General features: G+C 34.8%; 1 protein-coding gene across 1 annotated transcript in view; it reads right to left on the bottom strand.

The window, feature by feature from the left end:
• Nucleotides 1-237: 237 nt before the first annotated feature.
• The window catches only part of LOC105217886 (sodium/potassium-transporting ATPase subunit beta-1), a 53020-nt gene continuing 30088 nt past the window's right edge, over nt 238-23169 (bottom strand). The window contains exons 3-5 of the mRNA XM_011193125.3: nt 1965-2222; nt 1641-1903; nt 238-1564 (exon numbers count right to left, since the gene is read on the bottom strand). Coding sequence (XP_011191427.1) covers nt 1286-1564; nt 1641-1903; nt 1965-2222 — 800 coding nt within the window. The 3' untranslated portion in view covers nt 238-1285. The remainder of the gene's footprint in view (nt 1565-1640; nt 1904-1964; nt 2223-23169) is intronic.

The raw sequence follows: 23169 nt of genomic DNA, 5'->3' as shown, positions 1-23169 counted from the left end.
TTTGTTTCAAACTAAATTTAATTAAATTAATTAATTATTATTTTTTGTTTAAAAATGTTTAACCAAATTTTAACACCTTTAGCATATTAAATAAAAAAAAAATTAAATTAAATAATTAATTAAACAAAATTATTTTTGTTTTTAAGAATTAAGAATTTTTTTTATTTCAATTTCGAAAAAAATATATATTTATTTATAACATCACAATGTAGTAAACAAAACAGTTCAGTTTTTAGATTCAGTTTTTTTTTAATTGTTTTTTATTTTATTAATAATTAATTTACATTTTTTACATACATACATAAATACTCATAAATTCAGCTTAGAAAGTACATAATTATTTTTGACTAAACCAAAAATAAGAGTTAAAAATTTAATTTATTTATTAGCAGCCTCTCACTGCTGTTGGTGTTTGTTTTCGTTTAAGTGTGGGTGTGGGTTTCTGTTTGTGTTTGAGTGTGTGTGTGTATGCGTATGGTACGGAATTCGCAAATGCATACACAAAGCATGCAATTGCGTATAAAGATCGCTAAAATTATCTACAGATAATTATTACTAATTTTAACTTTTATAATTGTAATCAACTTTTATGTTTCTTTAAGAATATTTTTTGTATTTGCGTATGCGAGTTTTAATACAATTTGTTGTTGCTTGTAAAATTTGTAATTTTAGAAAACAAATAATACAATACAATGCAGTATGTATGTATGTATAAGTGTGTGTGTGTGTTGGCGTGAGCGCATTTTTTATCTTTTTTGTTTTTAAGCTGAAAAATATTTTTTACTTTTGCATTGATTTCTTTTTTGCGCACATACAAAATTTTGTTATAATTTTTAACATTTTTACAATTTTTTTATTTTAATATTTTTTGTATTTTCTAATTTTGCTTAATTTTACACTTTTAACTCGCTTGAATAACTTAAAATTACAAAAAAAAAAATACATAACATTTCACAATTCTTTTGCTACTCACAAATTTTCGTTTACAAATAAATTTGCTATTTAACGATTTTAAACGATTCAATAATTACTTTATGCTCACTGCAACAACACTTGCGACGTTTTGAAAAAATATTTTCATTTCTACTTTTCTATTAATCTTTTGCTCTTTTTTGTTTTAAACTTTTTTTCTTCCTTAATTTGCAAAACTATTCTTCATCAAAGCACTCCCTCTCTCTCCTCCGCTCTCCTCACAATATTTCTCAAGTCGCTTTTATACTTTACAAATCTATTTTTTGTAGCTTCTTATTGTTGCTGTTGCTGTTGCATATATGCATCACAACATTTAATCGACGAACAGCTGGAAGGTGACCGAACCAGTTCGTGCATTCAAACTACCGCTGTAGATGATATTCTTAGCCCATGCGCGGCACTCGATATTCACCAATTGATTTTGTTTCACTTTTTCGAATTGAACAGCAATCAATGGACTAAGATAGCCAGGTTGGTTGAGGTAGGGGTAGTAGAAGGTGGGGAAGCCGCGGCTGGGATAGTATTGCATTTCGCCAACACTCTCCTCATCAATGGGGTGCAGACCCTTGCAGGAGACCCAAATTTGTTTGCGCTGCGTGGAGTAAGAGAAGAAAATATTAATTTCAAATTTTGTAGAATTTAAATTTTTAGGTTAGAATAAAACTCACCTCAATCGCGGTTAAATTGCCAATATGTTCCTGGAGATCGGCAGGCATTTCTTTAGGCAGATCATTGACATCTTCAAAGAACTCGGGCACCCAGTTGAAAATTTTATTTAATTTCAAGAAAATGCAAGGACGTCCATTTTGATAACCGTAACCAGTTTCTTTCGAGCATGGGCCAAAGTTGTCCACATCAACAACACAGACCTTATTGGCGCCAATTGTCTGATTGAAATTGCAGAATTTCTTCTCACCGGTGCTGCGGTATTCTGAAACAATAGATTTGTTATTTAAGAATTTTTTAGATTTTTTAATGTATCTTAAACTTACTATCCAGAAATTGATCCACCAAACCAGTCCAATAGGCACCCTCTTTTGGCTTCTTGGTATCGAATTGTATCACCGAGCCGCGTTCAGTTTCCTCACTCAATGGCCGAAAACCCAAACCGGGATTTGTGCCAATCAATGAACTTTCCAACTTCCAAGTCGGTTCTTTGTCGCTTAGAGAGGCGAATAGACCTTGCATGCAGATGGCAAATAAACCGGCGAGCACGATGTAGAAAATGGTGTAGAATAGCATCAATTGACCTGGAAGTACAGATGGAATATATAAAATTAGTTTAGGTTTTTAAATAACATAAGTTATTATCTTTGAAACTCCGTCATATATTTAATATTGGTCTTAGTACTTGGTTTACTTGTCGGAACTAACCTTAGGCTCCTCAATATAATGCCCCGATAGGCCATAAAAAGTAATTTGACACATCGGAATCGGTAGCGACTTCCTTAACCAATTACCATGTCTAAATTAGAAACGGTCTATACATGTTTAATATCTCCATATATGAAGCTATACAAATCTAATTCAATTTCGTCGAATAATTTTTCCTTATCTATCTGTGTATGAAAAATGGACAAGGGCGCTTGTGAACTACGCCTATCTGCCATATAAATTTTTGCTGTATTATGGAGCTGCATAGGTATTGATAAAGCTATTGGCCAGAAACATGGTTTCGACGTATATTTTTTGTATTTAATTAATGTATATCAAGATCAACAGGATCCAGCGGAAGCCTCACCTATCTGCCATATAATTTTTTTGTACAGTGATAACGCTGACATTTGTTAAACTATTGGGCTGAAAATTGGTACTGTCGAGTATTTTTATACTCTCGCAACAACAGTTGCTAAAGAGAGTATTATAGTTTTGTTCACATAACGGTTGTTTGTAACACCCAAAACTAAACGAGTTAGATATAGGGTTATATATACCAAAGTGATCAGGGTGAAGAGTGGAGTTCAAATCCGAATGTCTGTCTGTCCGTCCGTCCGTCCGTCCGTCCGTCTGTGCAAGCTATAACTTGAGTAAAAATTAAGATATCTTGATGAAACTTGGCACACTTATTTCTTGGCACCATAGGTAGGTTGCTTTCGAAAATGAGCAAAATCGGACCACTGCCACGCCCACAAAAAGGCGAAAACTTGAAACACATAAAGTGCCATAACTAAGTCATAAATAAAGCTATGGAAATAAAATTTGGTATGAAGGATCGCACTATAAAGGGTCATATTTGGATGTAATGTTTTTGGGGAAGTGGGCGTGGCCCCGCCTCCTACTACGTTTTTTGTACATATCTCTAAAACCAATAGAGCTATATAAACTAAACTTTCTGCAGTCGTTTTTTTAGCCACTTCCTAATACAGTCCAAAAATGAAAGAAATCGGATCATAACCACGCCCACCTCCCATACAAAAGTTAGGTTGAAAATTACTAAAAGTGGGTTAACTCGCTAACGAAAAACGTCAGAAAGACTAACTTTCACATAAGAAATGGCAGATCAAAGCTGCACTCAGATTTTTTTACAAAATGGAAAATAGACGTGGCATCACCCACTTATGGGTCAAAAACCATATCTCAGGAACTACTCGATCGATTTCGATGAAACTTAGTTTGTAGTAGTTTCTTTACATCCCAATGATATGTTGTGAAAATAGGCCAAATCGCTTCACAACCACGCCTATATACCAGAACTTTGAAGACGATCTGAATCGTTTACTTTACAATATATAAAGTAAGCACTAGTGAAGATATCGGTGCAGAACTTTGCACAAATACTATGTTAGTAGTGTGGCAGCCCCATTCTAAAAATCGCCGAAATCGTACCATAGGTTTTCTAGGCCCCATATATCGAACACGAGGACCTCGGTGCTTCTAACCTAATATTAGGGTTTCCAACTTTCAATGGACTTTATACAATATATATGACGAATATGTGGGTCAAATTGTGTATTATATAATATAAATAAAGTTAAATAAATAAATTGCGAGAGTATAAATTACTTGTGTATATCAAAATAATGTATCAAAATATGAGCTTGATCGAATGGTAACCACGCCCACTTTTCATATAAAGATTTACAGTACCAGGGTTCCTTATAGAAAAATCCAATGATATGGACCCGAAATATGTTTGAATGAATACGAGATCAATTATAAACCAGCACTAGAGCTCTGTTTCGACGAATATTTTTTTTACATAGTTATTGGAGGTATTTAACGATTTACTTCCAGAATATATGCAGAGAGGGATACTAGCGAGGTTTGGGTTCCGCAAGGTAAATTTCTAGTTGTAGTGGTTCTGAATGAATATCTCCTTAAGTTGTATACAGTTAGTTAGATAAATTGATCTCAATACTTCTCTATCGAAATGCCTCCTTCTTGAAAATATGGTTAAAGCACCCTGGTCTCACTCACTTAGTCATTTAGGAAAGCTCTCTTCTCGAAATTAAACCACTGAGTGGTGTTGTGATGTACCCAAACAGTTTGGCGATCTAGCGTTAGTTTATTTTGTTATCATATAAAGTTCAGTTTACCTATTCCGACTTATATTCTAACTACTCAATATATGTGAACTGGTCTACGAAAAGGGAGCTAACGTGCGAAAACTAGTTTTCTGGGAAACAGCTGTTAAAAATAAACAACTCTCATCTTCCATCCGAATCAACTAAAAAGTGAAAATTGATTTTTTGACACCTAAGCCCCCTTTCCGAAGACCAGGTCACATATAATATATTTAAACCGCAAATTATTAAATTGTAGAGTACCTGAATTCATTTGCAACATTGTTATGATTTATGTCTGCGACAACTACGTTGAATATTTGCTCATATTTGCGCATTTAAAATTAATATTTCAAAAATGCTATATATACATTCATATATTTTTTATGAATTTGTGCCATTTCACAGTCACAACGGCACTTTACATTCGAATTTAACTTAGTGGTTTTTATTAGCTTATATACTTATAGACTTTTGTATATTCTTATAATGTTGTTCTTGCTTATTTATTTATTGTTGTTGTTTTTGTTGCGTTGTTGCTTGTAATCTGTCAATGTAATGCACATGAGTTATTTGTAATCACAAGTGAGGTGTTTACTTCGCAAATGAAACGTGTGCACGGGCGTTTTATGCATAACAGACGACAGTTTCTTGCAATATTTTATAATGACAGCAAACTTAGAGAATGCAGTCAATAAATATTGTAATGCACATGTGACATTTATTTAGTTTTAAATGCAGATTGAAGTGTATATATGTATGTTTTGGTATGTACAATCAATAGCGCTCGTATTGGCGTAGGCGTATACGTAACAAAATATTTTCTGTACATATACAAATTTATATCATGCTACATAATAGTAGTAATATAAAATCTCATATGCGGTTTTTAGTTGATTTCCGCTATTACTCATGAAATATTCAGCGCTTTTAAATAAATATCTGTCTACTTGCAGTGTTTGCAAAAATATCAGACAATTGCTTTTCATTGTCATTTTCATAAGTTGAAATAGTCAGTGAGAGCTGCTAAAAAGGTCGTGCGGCTGTTAAATGCTCGTAAATTACTAAGTGGTTCTATTTAAATATTTATTATTTATCATTAGTACCGTAAAATAGCGGAAAATGAGAAAAGCTAGCAGAAATGCTCATAAACAAACTTGAAACAAGTAAGGAAGGGCTAAGTTCGGGTGTAACCGAACATTTTATACTCTCGCAATTTATTTATTTAACTTTATTTATATTATATAATACACAATTTGACCCACATATTAGTCATATATAGTGCATAAAGTCCATTGAAAGTTGGAAACCATAATGTTAGGTTAGAAGCACCGAGGCCCCCGTGTTCGATATATGGGACTGCCACACTATTAACATAGTATTTGTGCAAAGTTCTGCACCGATATCTTCACTAGTGCTTTCTTTATATATTGTAAAGTAAGCGATTCAGATAGTCTTCAAAGTTCTAGTATATAGGAAGTAGTCGTGGTTGTGAAGCGATTTGGCCTATTTTCACAACATATCATTGGGATGTAAGGAAACTATTACAAACCAATTTTCATTGAAATCGGTCGAGTAGTTCCTGAGATATGGTTTTTGACCCATAAGTGGGCGACGCCACGCCCATTTTCCATTTTGTAAAAAAATCTGATTGTAGCTTCCATCTGCCATTTCTTATGTGAAATTTAGTGTTTCTGACGTTTTTGGTTAACTCACTTTTAGTAATTTTCAAATTAACCTTTGTATGGGAGGGGGGCGTGGTTTTTATCCGATTTCTGTCATTTTTGGACTGTATAAGGAAATGGCTAAGAAAAACGACTGCAGAAAGTTTGGTTTATGTAGCTCTATTGGTTTGCGAGATATACACAAAAAACCGATTTGGGGGCGGGGCCACGCCCACTTCCCCAAAAAAATTACATCCAAATATGCCCTTTCATAGTGCGATCCTTCATACTAAATTTTATTTCCATAGCTTTATTTATGGCTTAGTTATGGCACTTTATGTGCTTTCGGTTTTCGCTATGTGGGCGTGGCAGTGGTCCGGTTTTGCTCATTTTCGAAAGCAACCGTCTTATGGTGCCAAGAAATAAGTGTGCCAAGTTCCATCAAGATATCTTAATTTTTACTCAAGTTACAGGTCGCACAGACGGACGGACGGACGGACAGACAGACAGACATTCGGATTTGAACTCCACTCTTCACCCTGATCACTTTGGTATATATAACCCTATATCTAACTCGTTTAGTTTTGGGTGTTACAAACAACCGTTATGTGAACAAAAGTATAATATTCTCTTTAGCAACTTTTGTTGCGAGAGTATAAAAATATGTGCAAGATGTTTACAAGACTGTGTAAAGGGTGTCTTTTTAGGGAAATATATTTTTTATTTGTTATAAAAAGACAAGAAAAGACATGGAAGATATCTTAAAAATAAGTCTACTGGCTGCAGATGATTTGAGGATAAAAACTTGAGTGATAATTTTCCATCTATACTATAACTCAAAAAAATGACCCTTTATATACGTAAACTTGCTGCAAATATGTTTTTTACTCAAATTTTTGCTAATTAAAATAATTTCTACTTAAAAAGGTAAATAAATATTTATTTAAATATACATACATATGTATCTACGTCAATATTCTCTACAACTGCAAGTAATCACTTCACTCATCCTCATGTGTTGTTGAGTGTTGTTGTTAAGTAGTAAAGTACATAAATTAAATGTTGTCGAGTTAAAATAGCAACAATAAGGCGTTGGCAGCAAAACGTGCCATGAATCAATAGTCAAGTCACTTTACCACACATTACTGTAGACATTTTATCACAGGTAAATGGAAGCCAAATCATTTAACCGCACTTTAGCTGTACTTACACGTATACTTGTATATTTGCATATATGTGTGGTAAAAATAAACGTATACTCGCAGTACGGTACTTGTTTTCTTACACATATTCAGATTTATAAGCATTTTTACACATTTAGATATGAGTTGCTAAAGCAACCGCATTAATAATTACTATGAAGCGGGATAAATATTTTTAGAAAAACCCTTTTTAAAAATAAAAAAACAGAGCCGAACTAATTTTTGTATTTAATATGAATAGATTGCCAAAAAATTTCAGAAATATTAGAAATATATTCTTTTTTGATCAACACGTGCCGAACTAATTAACATTTTCTGTGGCTGGCTCTCGAAATAATTCGAAGAAAATAAGTAAAAAATAAAATATTAATGAACTTTTGTAATGTTAATTATTTTCATTTAATTTCCTTCTTGATGCAAAATACCCTTATAAGAGTTTGGTGGAGCCGAGTTTTATCCACAACAGTTCAACTAAAATGTGTTAAATCAGTTCATAAGTCAGGTCGAGATCTTTTTCTGCCTTTTCAGACCTATTGGGTTTCTTCACAATAATGTACGTGACATCTCTTTGGAAATATCAAAAGGAATCTCCTATAATTTTTTAAAGACATATGTTTAGAAATATTAAAAAGATTTTCTCTACAAATATATGAAGAACTTCTTATTGAAAAAAATCTATGTAGATATCAGCTCATTTTTGTTCTATTTTATTAGGTACTTTTCGCTCTGTGTATAATACTTGTCAAAGGCAATTTTATCAAATGGAATTGAAATTGAGGTTCATATCAGATTTGTGATTTTCATTAATATTTTTTTATCTATAGCCCCATTTTTTCTTATATTGCAAACAAAAATAAACACCAAATTGGATTTTCTCCGTTTCAAAACCAATGATTCACTAGTCACCTTGAACTGGTAAACCACAAAATCTATTTTATTTTCGTCTTGAATACTGAGATTATTTTATATTGCACAATTGAATATATTAAATGCAAAAAAAAATATGTTTACATACATATACAAGTATATATGTATAGTATATGCATAATTACTGCTTTAAATATATATTTGCATTGTTGCGACAAGTAGTTTAGCCACTTTTTCTTTCAATTAATTAAAATTATATGCACCGAATGTTGTAGAACACAACAAAATTCTACAAAATATTTCGCAATTAAAATATTATAAATACAAGAAGGGTGCCCTGAAGGAAAATAATGATAAAATTGCAGCTCAATGTCTGGTGCTACCTGTTATTTAAGGGAATCCCAGGTAGAGCAAAAAACAAGATATTTAATCTCACGATTTGGTGTTTTCTAAAATACTTTTACTTTTATTATTACTTAATATATTTATTATATATTTTATTTATATTTTCTTGCAGCCGCTTATTTTTAGCAAAACTAAATGTCACTTTTGAAGCTTACAAAAATTCCTACTATTAAATTTTCGTCCACAAAAATTAGAACAACTTTTAAATTGTATGTATATGGATCATATATGATTGTTTCAATACAAACTATGTACCTCATTATTATAAGCCATTTAAAAAACAGCTGTCTAAATTTAATTAATTATTTTATAACAAGCAATATTTGTAAACAATTAAGAGTTTATTTGTTTTAAAATAATTTTTTGCTTAAATACTTGTCTATGTTTAAATAGTTTAAATTTCACAGGCGAATAAGCAACACCTGTATTTGCAAAAATTTATTACTTTTCTTTCTATGAATATATTCATATGCAAATTCAAGTTTAGTCACGTACTTTCTATGTATTCAACACACTTTTAATTTGTTTTACATTATTTCACCTGATTTTTGTTGCTTTTTACATTAAAAAATATAATTTATTTAAATTAAATAGCAACATATATAGTATATATTGCCTTTAATATTCCTTTTCTTCATTTAATTGTTTCAACGCAACATTTGCTCTAGCAACATGTGTCTGCATTGTTTCACAACAAAGTGTTTGGCGCACAGCTGTCAACACGTCACTTTAAACAGCAACAACTTGCTGCGTGCGATCAGCTGTTCGGTTTATTATTGAATTAACTCTGCTGTTGAATTTTTGTGGAACTTTTGTGCAGTGAGTTTAGAAAGTGTAAAATAAATGTATTTTAATAAAAGTGAAGTGTAAATATTGATAGAAAATGTTATATGGGTGATGTGAGGAGATGGGAGAGTAAAATATATGTGAAAAATTGTGATAAAATGGTTGGTTCATATAAAAGTTATTGGGATTCGTGGAGCTGCAGCTCAGTGAAGAATAAATGCAGGAATAATGTGAAAGAGCGATAATGATGATGGTTTATAGTACAAGGTATTCAAACATTTTGGTATTTTAGATCCAATGTAGTTGTTTTATTAATATTAGAAATGTTGTGATGACAAGTGTTGGGCGAGTGGAACTGTGAAATGGTGCGTCAGCGCCACAGCCAGTGATTACGGTTCTGGAGCGTAAATAGCTAGATTAATATCATAAAACAATACTTCTGTGCATTATTAAGAGCTCGTAGCAGATCTATAAATAGTTAAGGCAGTAGTCTGCCTTACAGGCTTCAAAAAATCGATTTTTTTGTTTTGTTTTAAATCTCTTCCAAAACTATCCAAGAATATGTCTTTAAAATTCCGGAGGGCAATTCGACATATTTTCGAAGCTAGAGCAGTTTTAGTGGCCGAGCGTCGAGCAGGTGCGAATGCGCAGGCAGACTTTTAAAGCGCGTTTTCTCGAGTTTTCATTTTCACAAGTGTTAGAAAACGGTGCCGGCGATAGCAAAAAGAATATATGTCCGATCGAAAAAAAAACAAAGTGATCTAGCTTCAGTATTAAATTACCTTCTATTTGAACTAAAAAAGTTGGACAAAAGTATTATTTAAACTACTTGTTTTGTAACTTAAAGTCAATTTTTTTCTTAAAAAAGTTAATTTTTTTTCAGACTTCGAAAAAACTTGTAATTTTATAACTTCTTCGGTATTTTTTTAGTTCATAAAGAAAAGAAACTTATAAAAATTAAAAAAAAAATAAATTGGTTCGACTGTTTCAGATGCATCGCACGACCTTCATCACCGGCACCGATTTACAAGTGCAGACTCCAGGCGCTCCAGAAAAATACTTACAGCTTTGAAAAATACTTACAAATTTCAATATTTTTTAATAATAAATATTGTTTTTTAAGCCTTAGATATAGTACACTATCGTCTTAAAATTCCGTTTACCGCAATCATTTCCTTCCCTTTCAAAAAAATTGCTAAAAAACGCTTTTTTCGCCTTACGAAGGCTAAGCAGACACATAAAATACAGAGTTTTTATATATAGAGTTTTTTATTATACTTTTCGTATAAAATACAAAGGGAGTTTTTTATTTCACTTTTCCTGAAAAGATAATTAAACTTAATAATCTTAAATTCTGAAGAACAAAATAAAACAAAAAATCTTAACTAGTGTGAGTACAAAGAATAAATAATTCAGTTGATTTTTCGAATGTGTCTTCTGGTCTGTGAATTAACATAGCGAGACAGCAGCAATCATTTATTCTACATCAACAAAATTATACTGAACGCTCACCTTACTAAAGTTCAACGTTTTTTTGTATTACAATAACAAATTAAACATGTATTTAGCTAAAATTTCATTTGTAAATATATATGTAAGCCAAACCAGTTTTGTCCGGGATTTTTTGTGCAACCAATACTTTTGTAAAGTGCTGCCTGTACAGCCACAAATTTAAGCCAAGCTCAGCGCAAATAAACGAAGTCAGCACAGTTTTTAATACAATTGTATGAAGTTCTGTATACGATAATTTATTTAATATAATTTTTTTTTGTCATTTATTAATGTTTTTTGTGTGTTGCTCTGGAGCGAATTTAAATAAAATTTTTAGGTAAATAAATTTTTCAATGGATTCTGTTTCTAGGTAATATTACAAAGAAAATAAACGCAAAATGAAAAAAATCCACTTGGCGCTTTTTTTGGCAGCGAAAATAAGATTTTGATGTTTGAACAAATCTGGTAAATTGTGCACAATTTGCTTACGCACGTGCTATTTGTTTCGACCCATCTTAATCTTAATAATTGTGGACCCGCTAGGACAACAGAAAATTGTTAAAAAAAACATCAGAAGCTGGTGCTCGAAAGGGAAAGTTTTTAAACATTCTAAGTTCTTTAAAAATTGTGTAAACCCACCACACTTTTTGGCGAACGATGATAAAGAAGTGCTACATGTCATCCCTCCTCCAGAATTACACTTATTATTAGGTGGTGTTAATACTTTATTCAAACATATGATGTTGGAAAATGAAAAGGTCTGTTTACAATGGACCAAAAAATGCAATGTTGAACGTCAGTGTACATATGGATCTCCGACTTTTGCAGGTAAAGCGTGTAAAACTTTATTAAACAAGATAGACGTATTAGATGGCATGAAATATTTGAGTTTGCGCAAAATATGTTGACATGTTTCGAGCATTGAAAAAAGTTGTTGACGGGTGCTTTTCAATCGAACTAAATTTCATTTTCAAAAACATATCGACGCTTTTAAAAAGAGTTACGAATCCCTTGTAGTTGCAGTTACACCAAAGATTCATGCCATATTTTACCATGTATCAGAATTTTGTACGAAAACCAATAAGGGATTAGGATACTTTAGCGAACAATCGCGTGAGTCTGTTCACGCTGATTACAGTAAAACTTGGGAAAGGTATAAAGTCCTAAAGAGTCATCCTGAGTACTCCAAAAAATTATTACGCGCAGTTTGCGATTACAATAGTTTGAACTTGTGATTAATATGTATGTGAATACTTGTGAAAAATAATGTAACTTTGTTTGTATTTTTATACTCTAGCAACAAATGTTGCTAAAGAGAGTATTATAGTTTTGTTCACATAACGGTTGTTTGTAACACCCAAAAGTAAACAAGTTAGATATAGGGTTATATATACCAAAGTGATCAGGGTGAAGAGTGGAGTTCAAATCCGAATGTCTGTCTGTCCGTCCGTCCGTCTGTGCAAGCTGCAACTTGAGTAAAAATTAATTAAATTAAATACCACTGCCACGCCCACAAAATGGCGAAAACCGAAAAGCGCCATAACTAAGCCATAAATAAAGCAATGGAAATAAAATTTGGTATGAAGGATCGCACTAAGAAGGGGCATATTTGGATGTAATTTTATTGGGGAAGTGGGCGTGGCCCCGCCCCCTACTAAGTTTTTTGTACATATCTCGCAAACCAATAGAGCTATATAAACCAAACTTTCTGCAGTCGTTAGCCACTTCCTAATACAGTTCAAAAATGAAAGAAATCGGATAATAATCACGCCCACCTCCCATACAAAAATTAGGTTGAAAATTACTAAAAGTGGGTTAACTCATTAACGAAAAACGTCAGAAACACTAAATTTCACATAAGAAATGGCAGATGAAATCTGCACTCAGATTTGTTTAAAAAATGGAAAAAGGGCGTGGCGTCGCCCACTTATATCTTAGGAACTACTCGACCGATTTGAATGAAAATTGGTTTGTGATAGTTTCCTTACATCCCAATGATATGTTGTGAAAATAGGCCAAATCGCTTCACAACCACGCCTACTTCCTATATACCAGAACTTTGAAGACAACAATATATAAAGTAAGTACTAGTGAAGATATCGGTGCAGAGCTTTGCACAAATACTATGTTTATAGTGTGGCAGCCCCATTCTAAAAATCGCCGAAATCGGACTATAGGTTTTTAAGGCCCCATATATCGAACACGAGGACCTCGGTGCTTCTAACCTAATATTATGGTTTCCAACTTTCAATGGACTATTACAATATATATGACGAATATGTGGGTCAAATTGTGTATTATATAATATAAATAAAGTTAAATAAATCAATTGCGAGAGTATAAAATGTTCGGTTACACCCGAACTTAGCCCTTCCTTTCTTGTTATCTTTTAAGTTGCGTTACATTATATTACATTGTAAAAAACACTTCAATAAAATATATTGATAATTAAGAGATTTTGTTCATAATACAGTTAGTCTAGAAAATATTTAATATTTTTGTTAGTAATTCATTTTCTTGATTAAGTTGGTCCTAAAAGTCGAAAAATGATAAAACTTTCTAAATTTTCAGAAAAACATAATTACTACTACAAACAAGCTTTTTTTGACAGCTGACATTTACTACTTCCAATATATACTGGAAACTTTTGTTTTAAAATGCATTGCTAGGGTGATAATATTATTTTTCAAAAGAAGCTGTAGATCAAAGTTTGAAAATGAAGCAAAAAATCTTATTTTCGCTGCCAAAAAAAAAAAGCGCCAAGTGGATTTTTTTCATTTTACGTTTATTTTCTTTCTAATATCACCTATAATAACAGAATCCATTTGAACATTGTATTTACCTAAACATTTTATTTAAATTCGCTTCAGAGCACCGTCCATTATATGTAGACGAAATTAAAGTTGTAAATCATCCTTGACTTGCAACAACACGTGTTGTTAATGAGAAAGGTTTTTTTATCTTACAAAAATAAGGAAATAAGCATATGCATATATAGAAACTGACAACCTAGCATTAATTTGAAGTTAGTGATTTGTAATCGACAATCAATTAATCAGCGTCAATGCAATACTATGCCGTACTATTTTCGTCTCATTAATGTATTGAAAACATTTTAGTGCGTCCAAAAAATGAATTACCTATCTCTGGTTGGTCTGATTTTGTTTATAAATGCCGCTTACAACCATTACTCCTACTATAAGCTAATTAGTTGTTTCTCGTGAATATTTTGTTGCCTTTGAACATTTAACCCTTACCTAGAGCAACTCAAAATGGCTTGTGTGCGTAAGTCACACATTTCTGCTGAAACAATGAAGTAACATTAACTTATAGAATTGACCATGAAGTGTATACAATTAGATTGCATAAAAGCCACAAGCAAGCGAGTCAGTCAACAAACAATGGAATGACGTTGGCTTGCTTACCTATTGAATGTAGCTAGGTACGTGCCACACATGAGAAATGTGTCTTTTACTCAGAAGCAACCGCATACATCTGTATGTATATTTTCATTATTTATATACGTGTATATCGCCACATTTGCCATGTGGTGTGACCTCGTTAGTCACTTTACGCATCGTAAAGGATATTTGTATCCCAGTACAGTGAAAATATACCTACACACATACGTACTACTATATTATGAGTGTAGACCCTGAGGGAGAGAGCGCAAGTTGTGCCTTTGTTGCTTCACTGACACCACCAATACGCACCGGGTAACAGCGTCCAAGGCGCCAAAGTGTCGTTTAAATGATATTCTAAAAGCTGTAAAGCAGCAAAAATGTGTGTGTCTATATGTATATATTATTACGCATGATTTGTACCTACAGCGCGGAGACGTGGCTGAAGTTGCAAAACAAAGTGTTACATTGAAAGTACTTAGTGGCATTTGATTATGAGCTAATGTGTCCTGGTTGGAAATATATTGTTATACTAATAGGTATACTAATTAACTCTGAGAAAGTTTGTAGGTGACCTATAAGATACTAATGTATTAGTGCTGGAGTAAATATTCTTCATAACGAAGAAATTTTAGGTTCATTAACTGAAAATAGTAATTTATTCGAAATTACTTTTTATTGTCGTAATAGTTTTATCAGCACAACTTTGGATAGTCAATCTATTAAAAGCATCTCCTCTTAGATGACATCCTCACTCACACCAATCCAATATTCCTAAGGGGGTTAAAGCATGCTTTTATCAATGCTGGTGGGGTCAACGTACTTCAACGCACAATTTTTGCGAGTGAGGCAAGGACACTATCAGCTTCATTAACTTACGTATTACAATACTATTCTTTTTATAGACTTTAGCATAGTCAAGTAGAGCAATAATTTAAATGCCGCAAAAGTTTTGATTGCCTAGAAATTAGTTGATTAATAAATGGTATTTAAGATTTATGAAATTACTTAGTGGGTGAGTTTGGATTATATTAAGGTATATGCTGTGTACAAGTAACGTACACATAAATAATTTCTCGGCTCTTAATATCTTAGCACAATAAGTAGGAACAACTAAAAGCATTCAATCACTGCCAATATTTATTTGTCAGTTGGCTCCACCTTCAAAAAGTTGTGTCGCATTTTGATACTTACACTTATATAATAAGATATATATATTAACGGTTATGTTGAATGTAGTAAAAAATGAAGATAATTCTGTTATTGGGGTTAGGTGGAAAATGGTTAGCCTTGGATAAAATAATTCACCTTCACTCATAATATGAACTCTGAACTCATGAATCATAACTCGAAGAAATCAAATTCAACGAAATGTATGATCTTAACATATTTTAAACAGAGTTGCCAATTAGTACGAAATATGGCACCGTGCACGTGCTATCAGTTTGAAGGTTAAACCAAAAAGAATGATTTATTGGCATATAACAAATTAGTACAATAGCATAAAAGATAATACAAAACAAAACGTCAAAATGCATGGTTGCATTAGTAATCAAAAACTTTTAAGCTTTATGTGGTGTTGCCACAGATTGATAGTGCTGTCCTTGGGTGTTAGGTGTGTTCGCGTACTATACTGCCACAACCAGCCCCCCTTTCAATCTGTGTGTATTTACAGACACAGACGTTTAGGGAATCGAACTCTTCTTCCCAGGCGAGTTGTGGTTTTTACTTGAGAGTCGCTGATCTCAGCTGGAGTCGGCCCTGCGTTCTCGTCGATAATGTTGTTGTCGTCGGTAAATGCCGCTTTCAGCCTGTCGATTGAAATTTTTCTAATTTTGTTTCGGATGTCCAGCGTGAAATATTTCGGATGACGTTTTATTACTGTGAATGGTCCGTCATACGGCTGCTGCAGTGGTGGTCCCATTGCGTCGTTTCGCACGAAGACTTGCGTACATTGATGGAGTTCCTTTTGTATGAATGGTTTTGTTTTTGTGTGGTGTGCCGTTTGCGTCGGTCGTATCGATTCCATTGCATGTCTGAATTTTTGAACAAACTCTGCTTCGTTTGGGTACGGCTTCGGTTCGGTAAAAAAATCTGCTGGTAGTCGCAGGCTTTTTCCGTAAACTAGTTCCGCTGGTGTTGCCTGTATGTCCTCTTTAAATATTGATCGAAGTCCAAGCATGATGAGCGGTAACTCGATTGCCCAGTTTCGCCGATCTTTACATTTTAGTGCTGCTTTTAGTGTACGATGAAAACGCTCAACTAAACCGTTGGCTTGGGCATGATATGCGGTTGTGCGGAGGTGACGTATACCTAGTCTTTCGTTGAGCTGCTTAAAAACTTGACATTCAAATTGTCGCCCCTGGTCCGTTGTAATTTTAGAAGGTACACCAAATCGCGTGATCCATGTATCTATGAGTGTGGTGGCGACAGTTTCAGCCGTTATGTTCTTGATAGGTGCTGCTTCTGGCCATCGCGTAAATCTGTCGACGATCGTTAGTAGGTATCGGTAATCGTTTGAAGGCGGTAGTGGGCCGACTATGTCGATGTTAATATGGTCGAAACGTGACTCTGTGGTATCGTAACGTCCAGGTGTGGTCTTGTTATGCCGCTGAATTTTCGATTTTTGGCATGGTATGCACTGCCTTGCCCAGGTTGCAACGTCCTGGTGAATGTTGGGCCAGACGAATCTTTGTTTGATGAGTCGGGTAGTCGCTCGAATACCAGGATGTGCAATGTCGTGTATAGCGTTAAAAATTGTTTTGCGACATGACTTCGGAATGTAAGGTTTGCATTTATTGTTTGAGATATGGCAATATATCTGTTTTGCTGAATTGAGCACGGGCATCTTAGTCAAAATTATGCTGTAGCGGTCGTTTCCTTGAAGAATGGATTTCAATTCACTGTCCGCATTCTGTTCTGCCGAAATGACCTCGTAGTCGATAGGTTCGCGTTGCATTACATTGATGCGTGAAAGGAAATCAGGAACTGTGTTTTCTTTACCCTTTACGTAACGTATATCAGTCGTAAATTGGCTGATGTAATGCAAGTATCGGAGATGTCGTGGCTCTGCCTTTTCGGGTTTCTGTTTAAAAGCGAAAGTGATTGGTTTGTGGTCGGTGTAGATCGAGCAACATCTACCTTCGAGTTGGTCGGCGAAGTATTTAACGCTTTTATACACGGCGAAAAGCTCTCTTGAGTATGTACTCCAATTACGTTGAGATGTTGTTAACTTGCGGGAAAAAAATCCTAGGGGTTGCGCTTCGTCGTTTTTTATTTGGTGCAGCACGCCTCCGATACAGTTGTCTGATGCATCGACTGATAGTGTGAGTTGTGCGTTTTCTTGTGGATGCGCAAGCAGGGTTGCATTGGCTAATTTTAGTTTAAAATCGTTGAATGCTTTTCGCGACTCTTCGGTCCATTGAATTTTGCGTTTGTCGTTTTTGATGTTGCCCGGAATAAGCGCTTGCAGGATATCTTGGGTACGTGCGGCGCCGGGTATAAATCTTCGGTAAAAGTTGATAATTGCTATGAAACGTCGTAGGTCCTTTGCGATGGTTGGTTCCGTGTAAGCGTTTATTGCCTCTACTTTTTCAGGCAGTGGCAAAATATCGTTGGGTTGACTAAATGACCGAGATACCTAACGTTTGACTGGCCAAAAACACATTTATTGCCATTAACGGTTAAGCCGTTTTGCTTTAAACGCTCGAACACAATTCGAAGGTGTTGCTTATGTTGAGCTTCGGTGCAGGACGCGATGCAGATGTCGTCTAGGTATGGTACGACAAAGTCTAATCCTCGAAACACACTGTCGATGTGTCGTTGAAATGTTTGGCCCGCGTTGCATAACCCAAATGTCATGTATCGAAATTCGAATAAGCCGAACGGAGTTGTTATGGCCGTTTTTTCGATATCGTCGGGATGCATGGGTATCTGGTGGTACGCCCTTTCTAGGTCGATAGTGGAAAATATGCTTTTGCCCGCAAATACTTGATGAAATGTCTGGATATTTGGAATGGGGTACCTGTCCTTTTCGGTGACGGCGTTTAGTGCCCTATAATCCCCGCACGGTCTCCAGGTATTGTCCTTTTTAGGGGCCATATGAAGTGGCGAAGCCCATTGACTTTTGGACGGCTGGCAAATACCCTTCGCCATCAGGTATTCGAATTCCGCTTTGGCGGCTTTTAGTTTTTCGGGTGTGAGGCGACGTGGTTTTGCGTTCACTGGTGGACCGCTCGTGACGATGTGGTGGAACGTTGCAGTTTTGGCAATACGTTTATTAGGTGACGGTGCGAATAGTTCCTTAAATTCTGAGAGTAATTCTGTGTATTTGTTTGTACCCGTAACAAGTTTAATGCCAGTGGTAGCTGTAGCTCGCGTTATACCATATGTATGTAATCTCGTCGTTTTATCGATTAATAATTTGTTTTTTAAGTCTACTAGCAGTTCGTAGTGCGCTAGGAAATCCGCGCCGATAATTGGCGATTTTACGTCGGCTATGCAAAATGTCCATTCGAATGGGCGACGGAGACCGAAATTTAGTTTAAGAGTTTTCTGTCCGAATGTTTGTATTGGCGTTCCATTCGCCGCGTAAATTGACTGGGTAATCGTCGGTTTATGCGTGTTGTTTGTTGCGGTTGCTGGGATCACCGATATATCTGCTCCGGTGTCGATGAGGAAATGTTGATTGTCGTAAACGTTTTTTATGAAAAGGCGGAGGTTGTTGTTGCCGTGGCCGAGCTGGCAAGCGCCTCCAATGGCTTGAGCTCGGGGTACTAGTTTTTTGGGTCCTCCTGTGTGCTGCCGGCCGTACGGTCAAACTTGCATGGTGGCCTGCACTTACGAGCGCTCGCTCATGTGTCGTGGTGTTCGCGACTTCGTGAACCCGATCGTGTAGGTGTTGGTCTTCGTTGGTTGTCGCGGCGTGGCCATTTGATGTCTCGGAGATCCCGTGAGAGCACATTGATCTGGCGTTGCATTTCTAGAATTGCTTGACTTGCAGGTTCATTGCCGGCGCTTTGCTGTGGGTGTTTGTTTACTGTCTGCTGAGGGCTTTGTTGAACGGCGTGTATGAATGAGTTACTGTCTTTAGTAGCCTCCATGATACGATCGGCCATTGTTGCTGCGTTGACCAATGTTATGTGCTCGTCTGCGGATAGAATTGCGCGTATTTGTTCAGGCAGATTCCGGAGCCATAACTGCTTTAGGAGCTCGTCTGTAACCGGTGTAGCTGCGGCCCTTGTCCGCATTTCGGCTAACAACTGTGACGGTTTGCGGTCACCGAGTGATAAGTCGCTGAGGAGTTTTGTTAGTTTGGTCTGTGTGCTATCGGCAAACTCGTTAATGATTCGAGCCTTTAGGTTTTCGTACATTTCGTTGCGTGTTGGTGGATTGGTACGGAAATCAGCTAGTTTGTACATAACGCGCGTAGGAAGTTGTCCAATTATGGTATAGTATCGTTTTCTGTCGGACACGATACCTGCCGCTTCAAATGCCGCCTCGACTTGCCAGAACCATAGGTCGGTATGTTCCTCAACGAAATCTGGGAGCTTAACTTTCCCTTGGTCCAGCGTGTCCACCCGCATTGGTGCCTGTTGCTCTGGAGCCGGTGTCTCTTGCTCGTCGTTGAGCATATTTTTATTTTCGAAAGATTTCTCACTTGTGGGGGTAGCCAGTATGTTCTGCCGCTTCGTCGGGGTCACCAGTATAGCACCGTGCACGTGCTATCAGTTTGAAGGTTAAACCAAAAAGAATGATTTATTGGCATATAACAAATTAGTACAATAGCATAAAAGATAATACAAAACAAAACGTCAAAATGCATGGTTGCATTAGTAATCAAAAACTTTTAAGCTTTATGTGGTGTTGCCACAGATTGATAGTGCTGTCCTTGGGTGTTAGGTGTGTTCGCGTACTATACTGCCACAGAAATATACAAAGTGAAAATCATGTGTAAAATATTTGTAATGCTACTGGAAGATATCTTGAATATCAAACACAATGAGTACACTCCACAGAGAGCGCAGTCCGTAAACGAGCCGAATTGCCAAGTCATAAAATAAGGTTCCAAACTGCCTATATGAATGAACATGGGAAATAAAGTTAATGTCAGATCAGAGGAATGTACTACAAATTGATCTATGAAGGAATATTATGGCAAGTATTTCTCTATGACTGGTGAGTGTAGGCAGATTTATAAGTTTTAGACGACTAGTATATGGAGAAGGATTTGCAATCCCAAAGTAAACATTGCTTTTGAACGTATTCTTATTTATCAGAATGGATTTGGTAACTAGGGTTCCTAACTACGGAGCTATACTATTAGGTCTTTATCTTTGCTTCTGTCGTTTTTTTTATACTCTCGCAACAAAAGTTGCTAAAGAGAGAATTATAGTTTTGTTCACCTAACGGTTGTTTGTAAGTCATAAAACTAAACGAGTTAGATATAGGGTTATATATATCAAAAAAAAAAAAAAAAAAAAAAAAAAAAAAAATGTAAAAGTGGGCGTGACCCCGCCCTCAAATAGGTTTTTTGTATATAACTCGCAAACCAATAAAGCTTTATAAATCAAACTTTCTGCAGTCGTATTTCCTTATACAGTCCAAAAATGAAAGAAATCGGATCATAACCACGCCCACCTCCCATACAAAGGTTAGGTTGAAAATGACTAAAAGTGGGTTAACTCATTAACGAGAAACGTCAGAAACACTAAATTTTACATACGAAATAGCAGAAGGTAGCTGCACTTTTTTTACAAAATGAAAAATGGGCGTGGCATCTCCCACTTATGGGTCAAAAACCATATCTCAGAAACTACTCGACCGATTTCAATGAAATTCGGTATATAATACTTTCTTGACACCCTGATGACACATGTGAAAAGTTGATGAAATCGGTTCATAACCACGACAACTTCCCATATAACTCAATTTTGAATCCATCTGATTCCTTCACTTTATAATGTATACATAAGGAACCAATGAAGATAGCGGAATAAACCTTTATACAAATAGTGCATATCATCTCTGGCTTCAATTGTCGAAAACGGACTAAAACTTTTCAAGACCCTAGATATCGGACATGTTGAACTCAGTGCCTAAGGATAAATTTTAACCGAAAATATGGGTAAATCTCTCAGATATCTCAATTTAATTCAGAGGTAATTGTTTTCTTCTAATAGTGTGTCTCTGTTCCAAAAATGATTAAAATCGGATAATAACATCTCCTAGCTCCCATGTACCTAATTATAGGTTTTTCAAAAATACGGTGGGCTTTAATCTACATATATGTATTGGTTAATATGTGAGATACTATATCTTTGCGAAATTAAGTGCTGGTGAAAATGAATGAAATCGGTTCAGGAATTACCTCAGCCCTCATACACTATATAGGACGATTTTCGTTATTCTATTAAACTTTGTGCCGAATTTATAGGTAAATTTGGGTGTTATCTTATTAAAATTTCTTCAATAAATTGCGAGAGTATAAAAAGTTCGGTTGCACCCGAACTTAGCCTTTCCTTACTTGTTTTTGTATAAAAACGATTACAAATGTCGATGAGCCTCAGCCGCACTATTCTTGGAATTAACAAAGAAAAGCAAAAGCGAGAATTCGGCTCGAAAAGCGACATTTTCAGTTGAGAATAAGTTTGGGATGCAAACAGATCTCTACAAATATTTTGTTGGGTTAATGTTGACACAAATGTCCAAGGTCGATATAAAAAAAAATCGATTTAATCGACCAGTGCTTGACCCTAGAGACATCTATTGGAAAACGGCGGAAGCAAGGTTGTAGACCAATAGAATATACATAGGTCTCACCAATATAATAAAAATATTTTTTATAATATACGGATCTCTACATTCTTGGGACCAAATTTAACAAAGCTAAGGACATCTTTTGCTGCTAATATCCTTGCATTAACCTGAAGATTAAAATTAAGTTTAAGGTCCATGGAAACTCCCGAATCAACAAAGCTAAATACTTACTCTGAACTAACATTTTGTATTACATGGGAAGAAGGGTATACGAATTCACTTGAAAAACACATAGGTTTACATTTTTAAGATTCAGTAGCATATGAATACTGTCTCACAAAGTAGCTAAATTATTAAAGTCTATTTGCAAATCATTAATTGAAGTAAGGAAAGATCTACCCGAATCTACATATCTCAGTTCATATTATATTTTCATAATAGCGTTGCCTACGGCTTAGAAAAAAATATTATAACTAACAAGTACATTTAATATCCTGAAAATCTATTTAAGGAAAAGGTATTCAATAAAGCGAGGAAATTTCAACAATTTTTTTTTTATGTAATAACTTTTCCTGAAAAATAATTTAGATGCTCCAAGGATATTATGAGTATTTTAAGAAGAAATATCAACTTGATATGTTCCTGCCGCGTTTTTGCGATATATTTGGAACATTTCAAGGCATGAAATTTAATTAAAAAATATTACGCATAGCAAATGAACATTTTCATTTAATAGGGTTGCCATCAATATTTGTAAATTAAAAATATTGGAAAATAAAAAAATAAGTCACATTATCGACTAAAAACTTTTTATAAAATCAAATTTCTAAAGGTATATATCAAAGTTTGGATATCAGCATAAAATAAGCAATATTTTTTTATATATTCATTTAAGATTTTAATGGTATATTTTAGTGCTTTTAATACCGTTTAAAAGCGAGTAATGTTTTCTGAAATATCGCTCAATCATTTATTAATTCTTAGAGTTCTTATACTCATTTCTATGTAAGTCAAGATTACACAAACATTTATATAGAATTGCATGCATCATTAGCCAATCAAATTTTGACGGATTAATTTGGCAACATTTGGCAAAAAAGTTCTACATAAAGGAACACAA

Source organism: Zeugodacus cucurbitae, chromosome 3 (genome assembly GCF_028554725.1).
Source record: "Zeugodacus cucurbitae isolate PBARC_wt_2022May chromosome 3, idZeuCucr1.2, whole genome shotgun sequence".
Taxonomy (NCBI): Eukaryota; Metazoa; Arthropoda; class Insecta; order Diptera; family Tephritidae; genus Zeugodacus; species Zeugodacus cucurbitae.
Note: the sequence above shows the minus strand (reverse complement) of the source record. Positions and strands in the feature narration are given on the sequence as shown.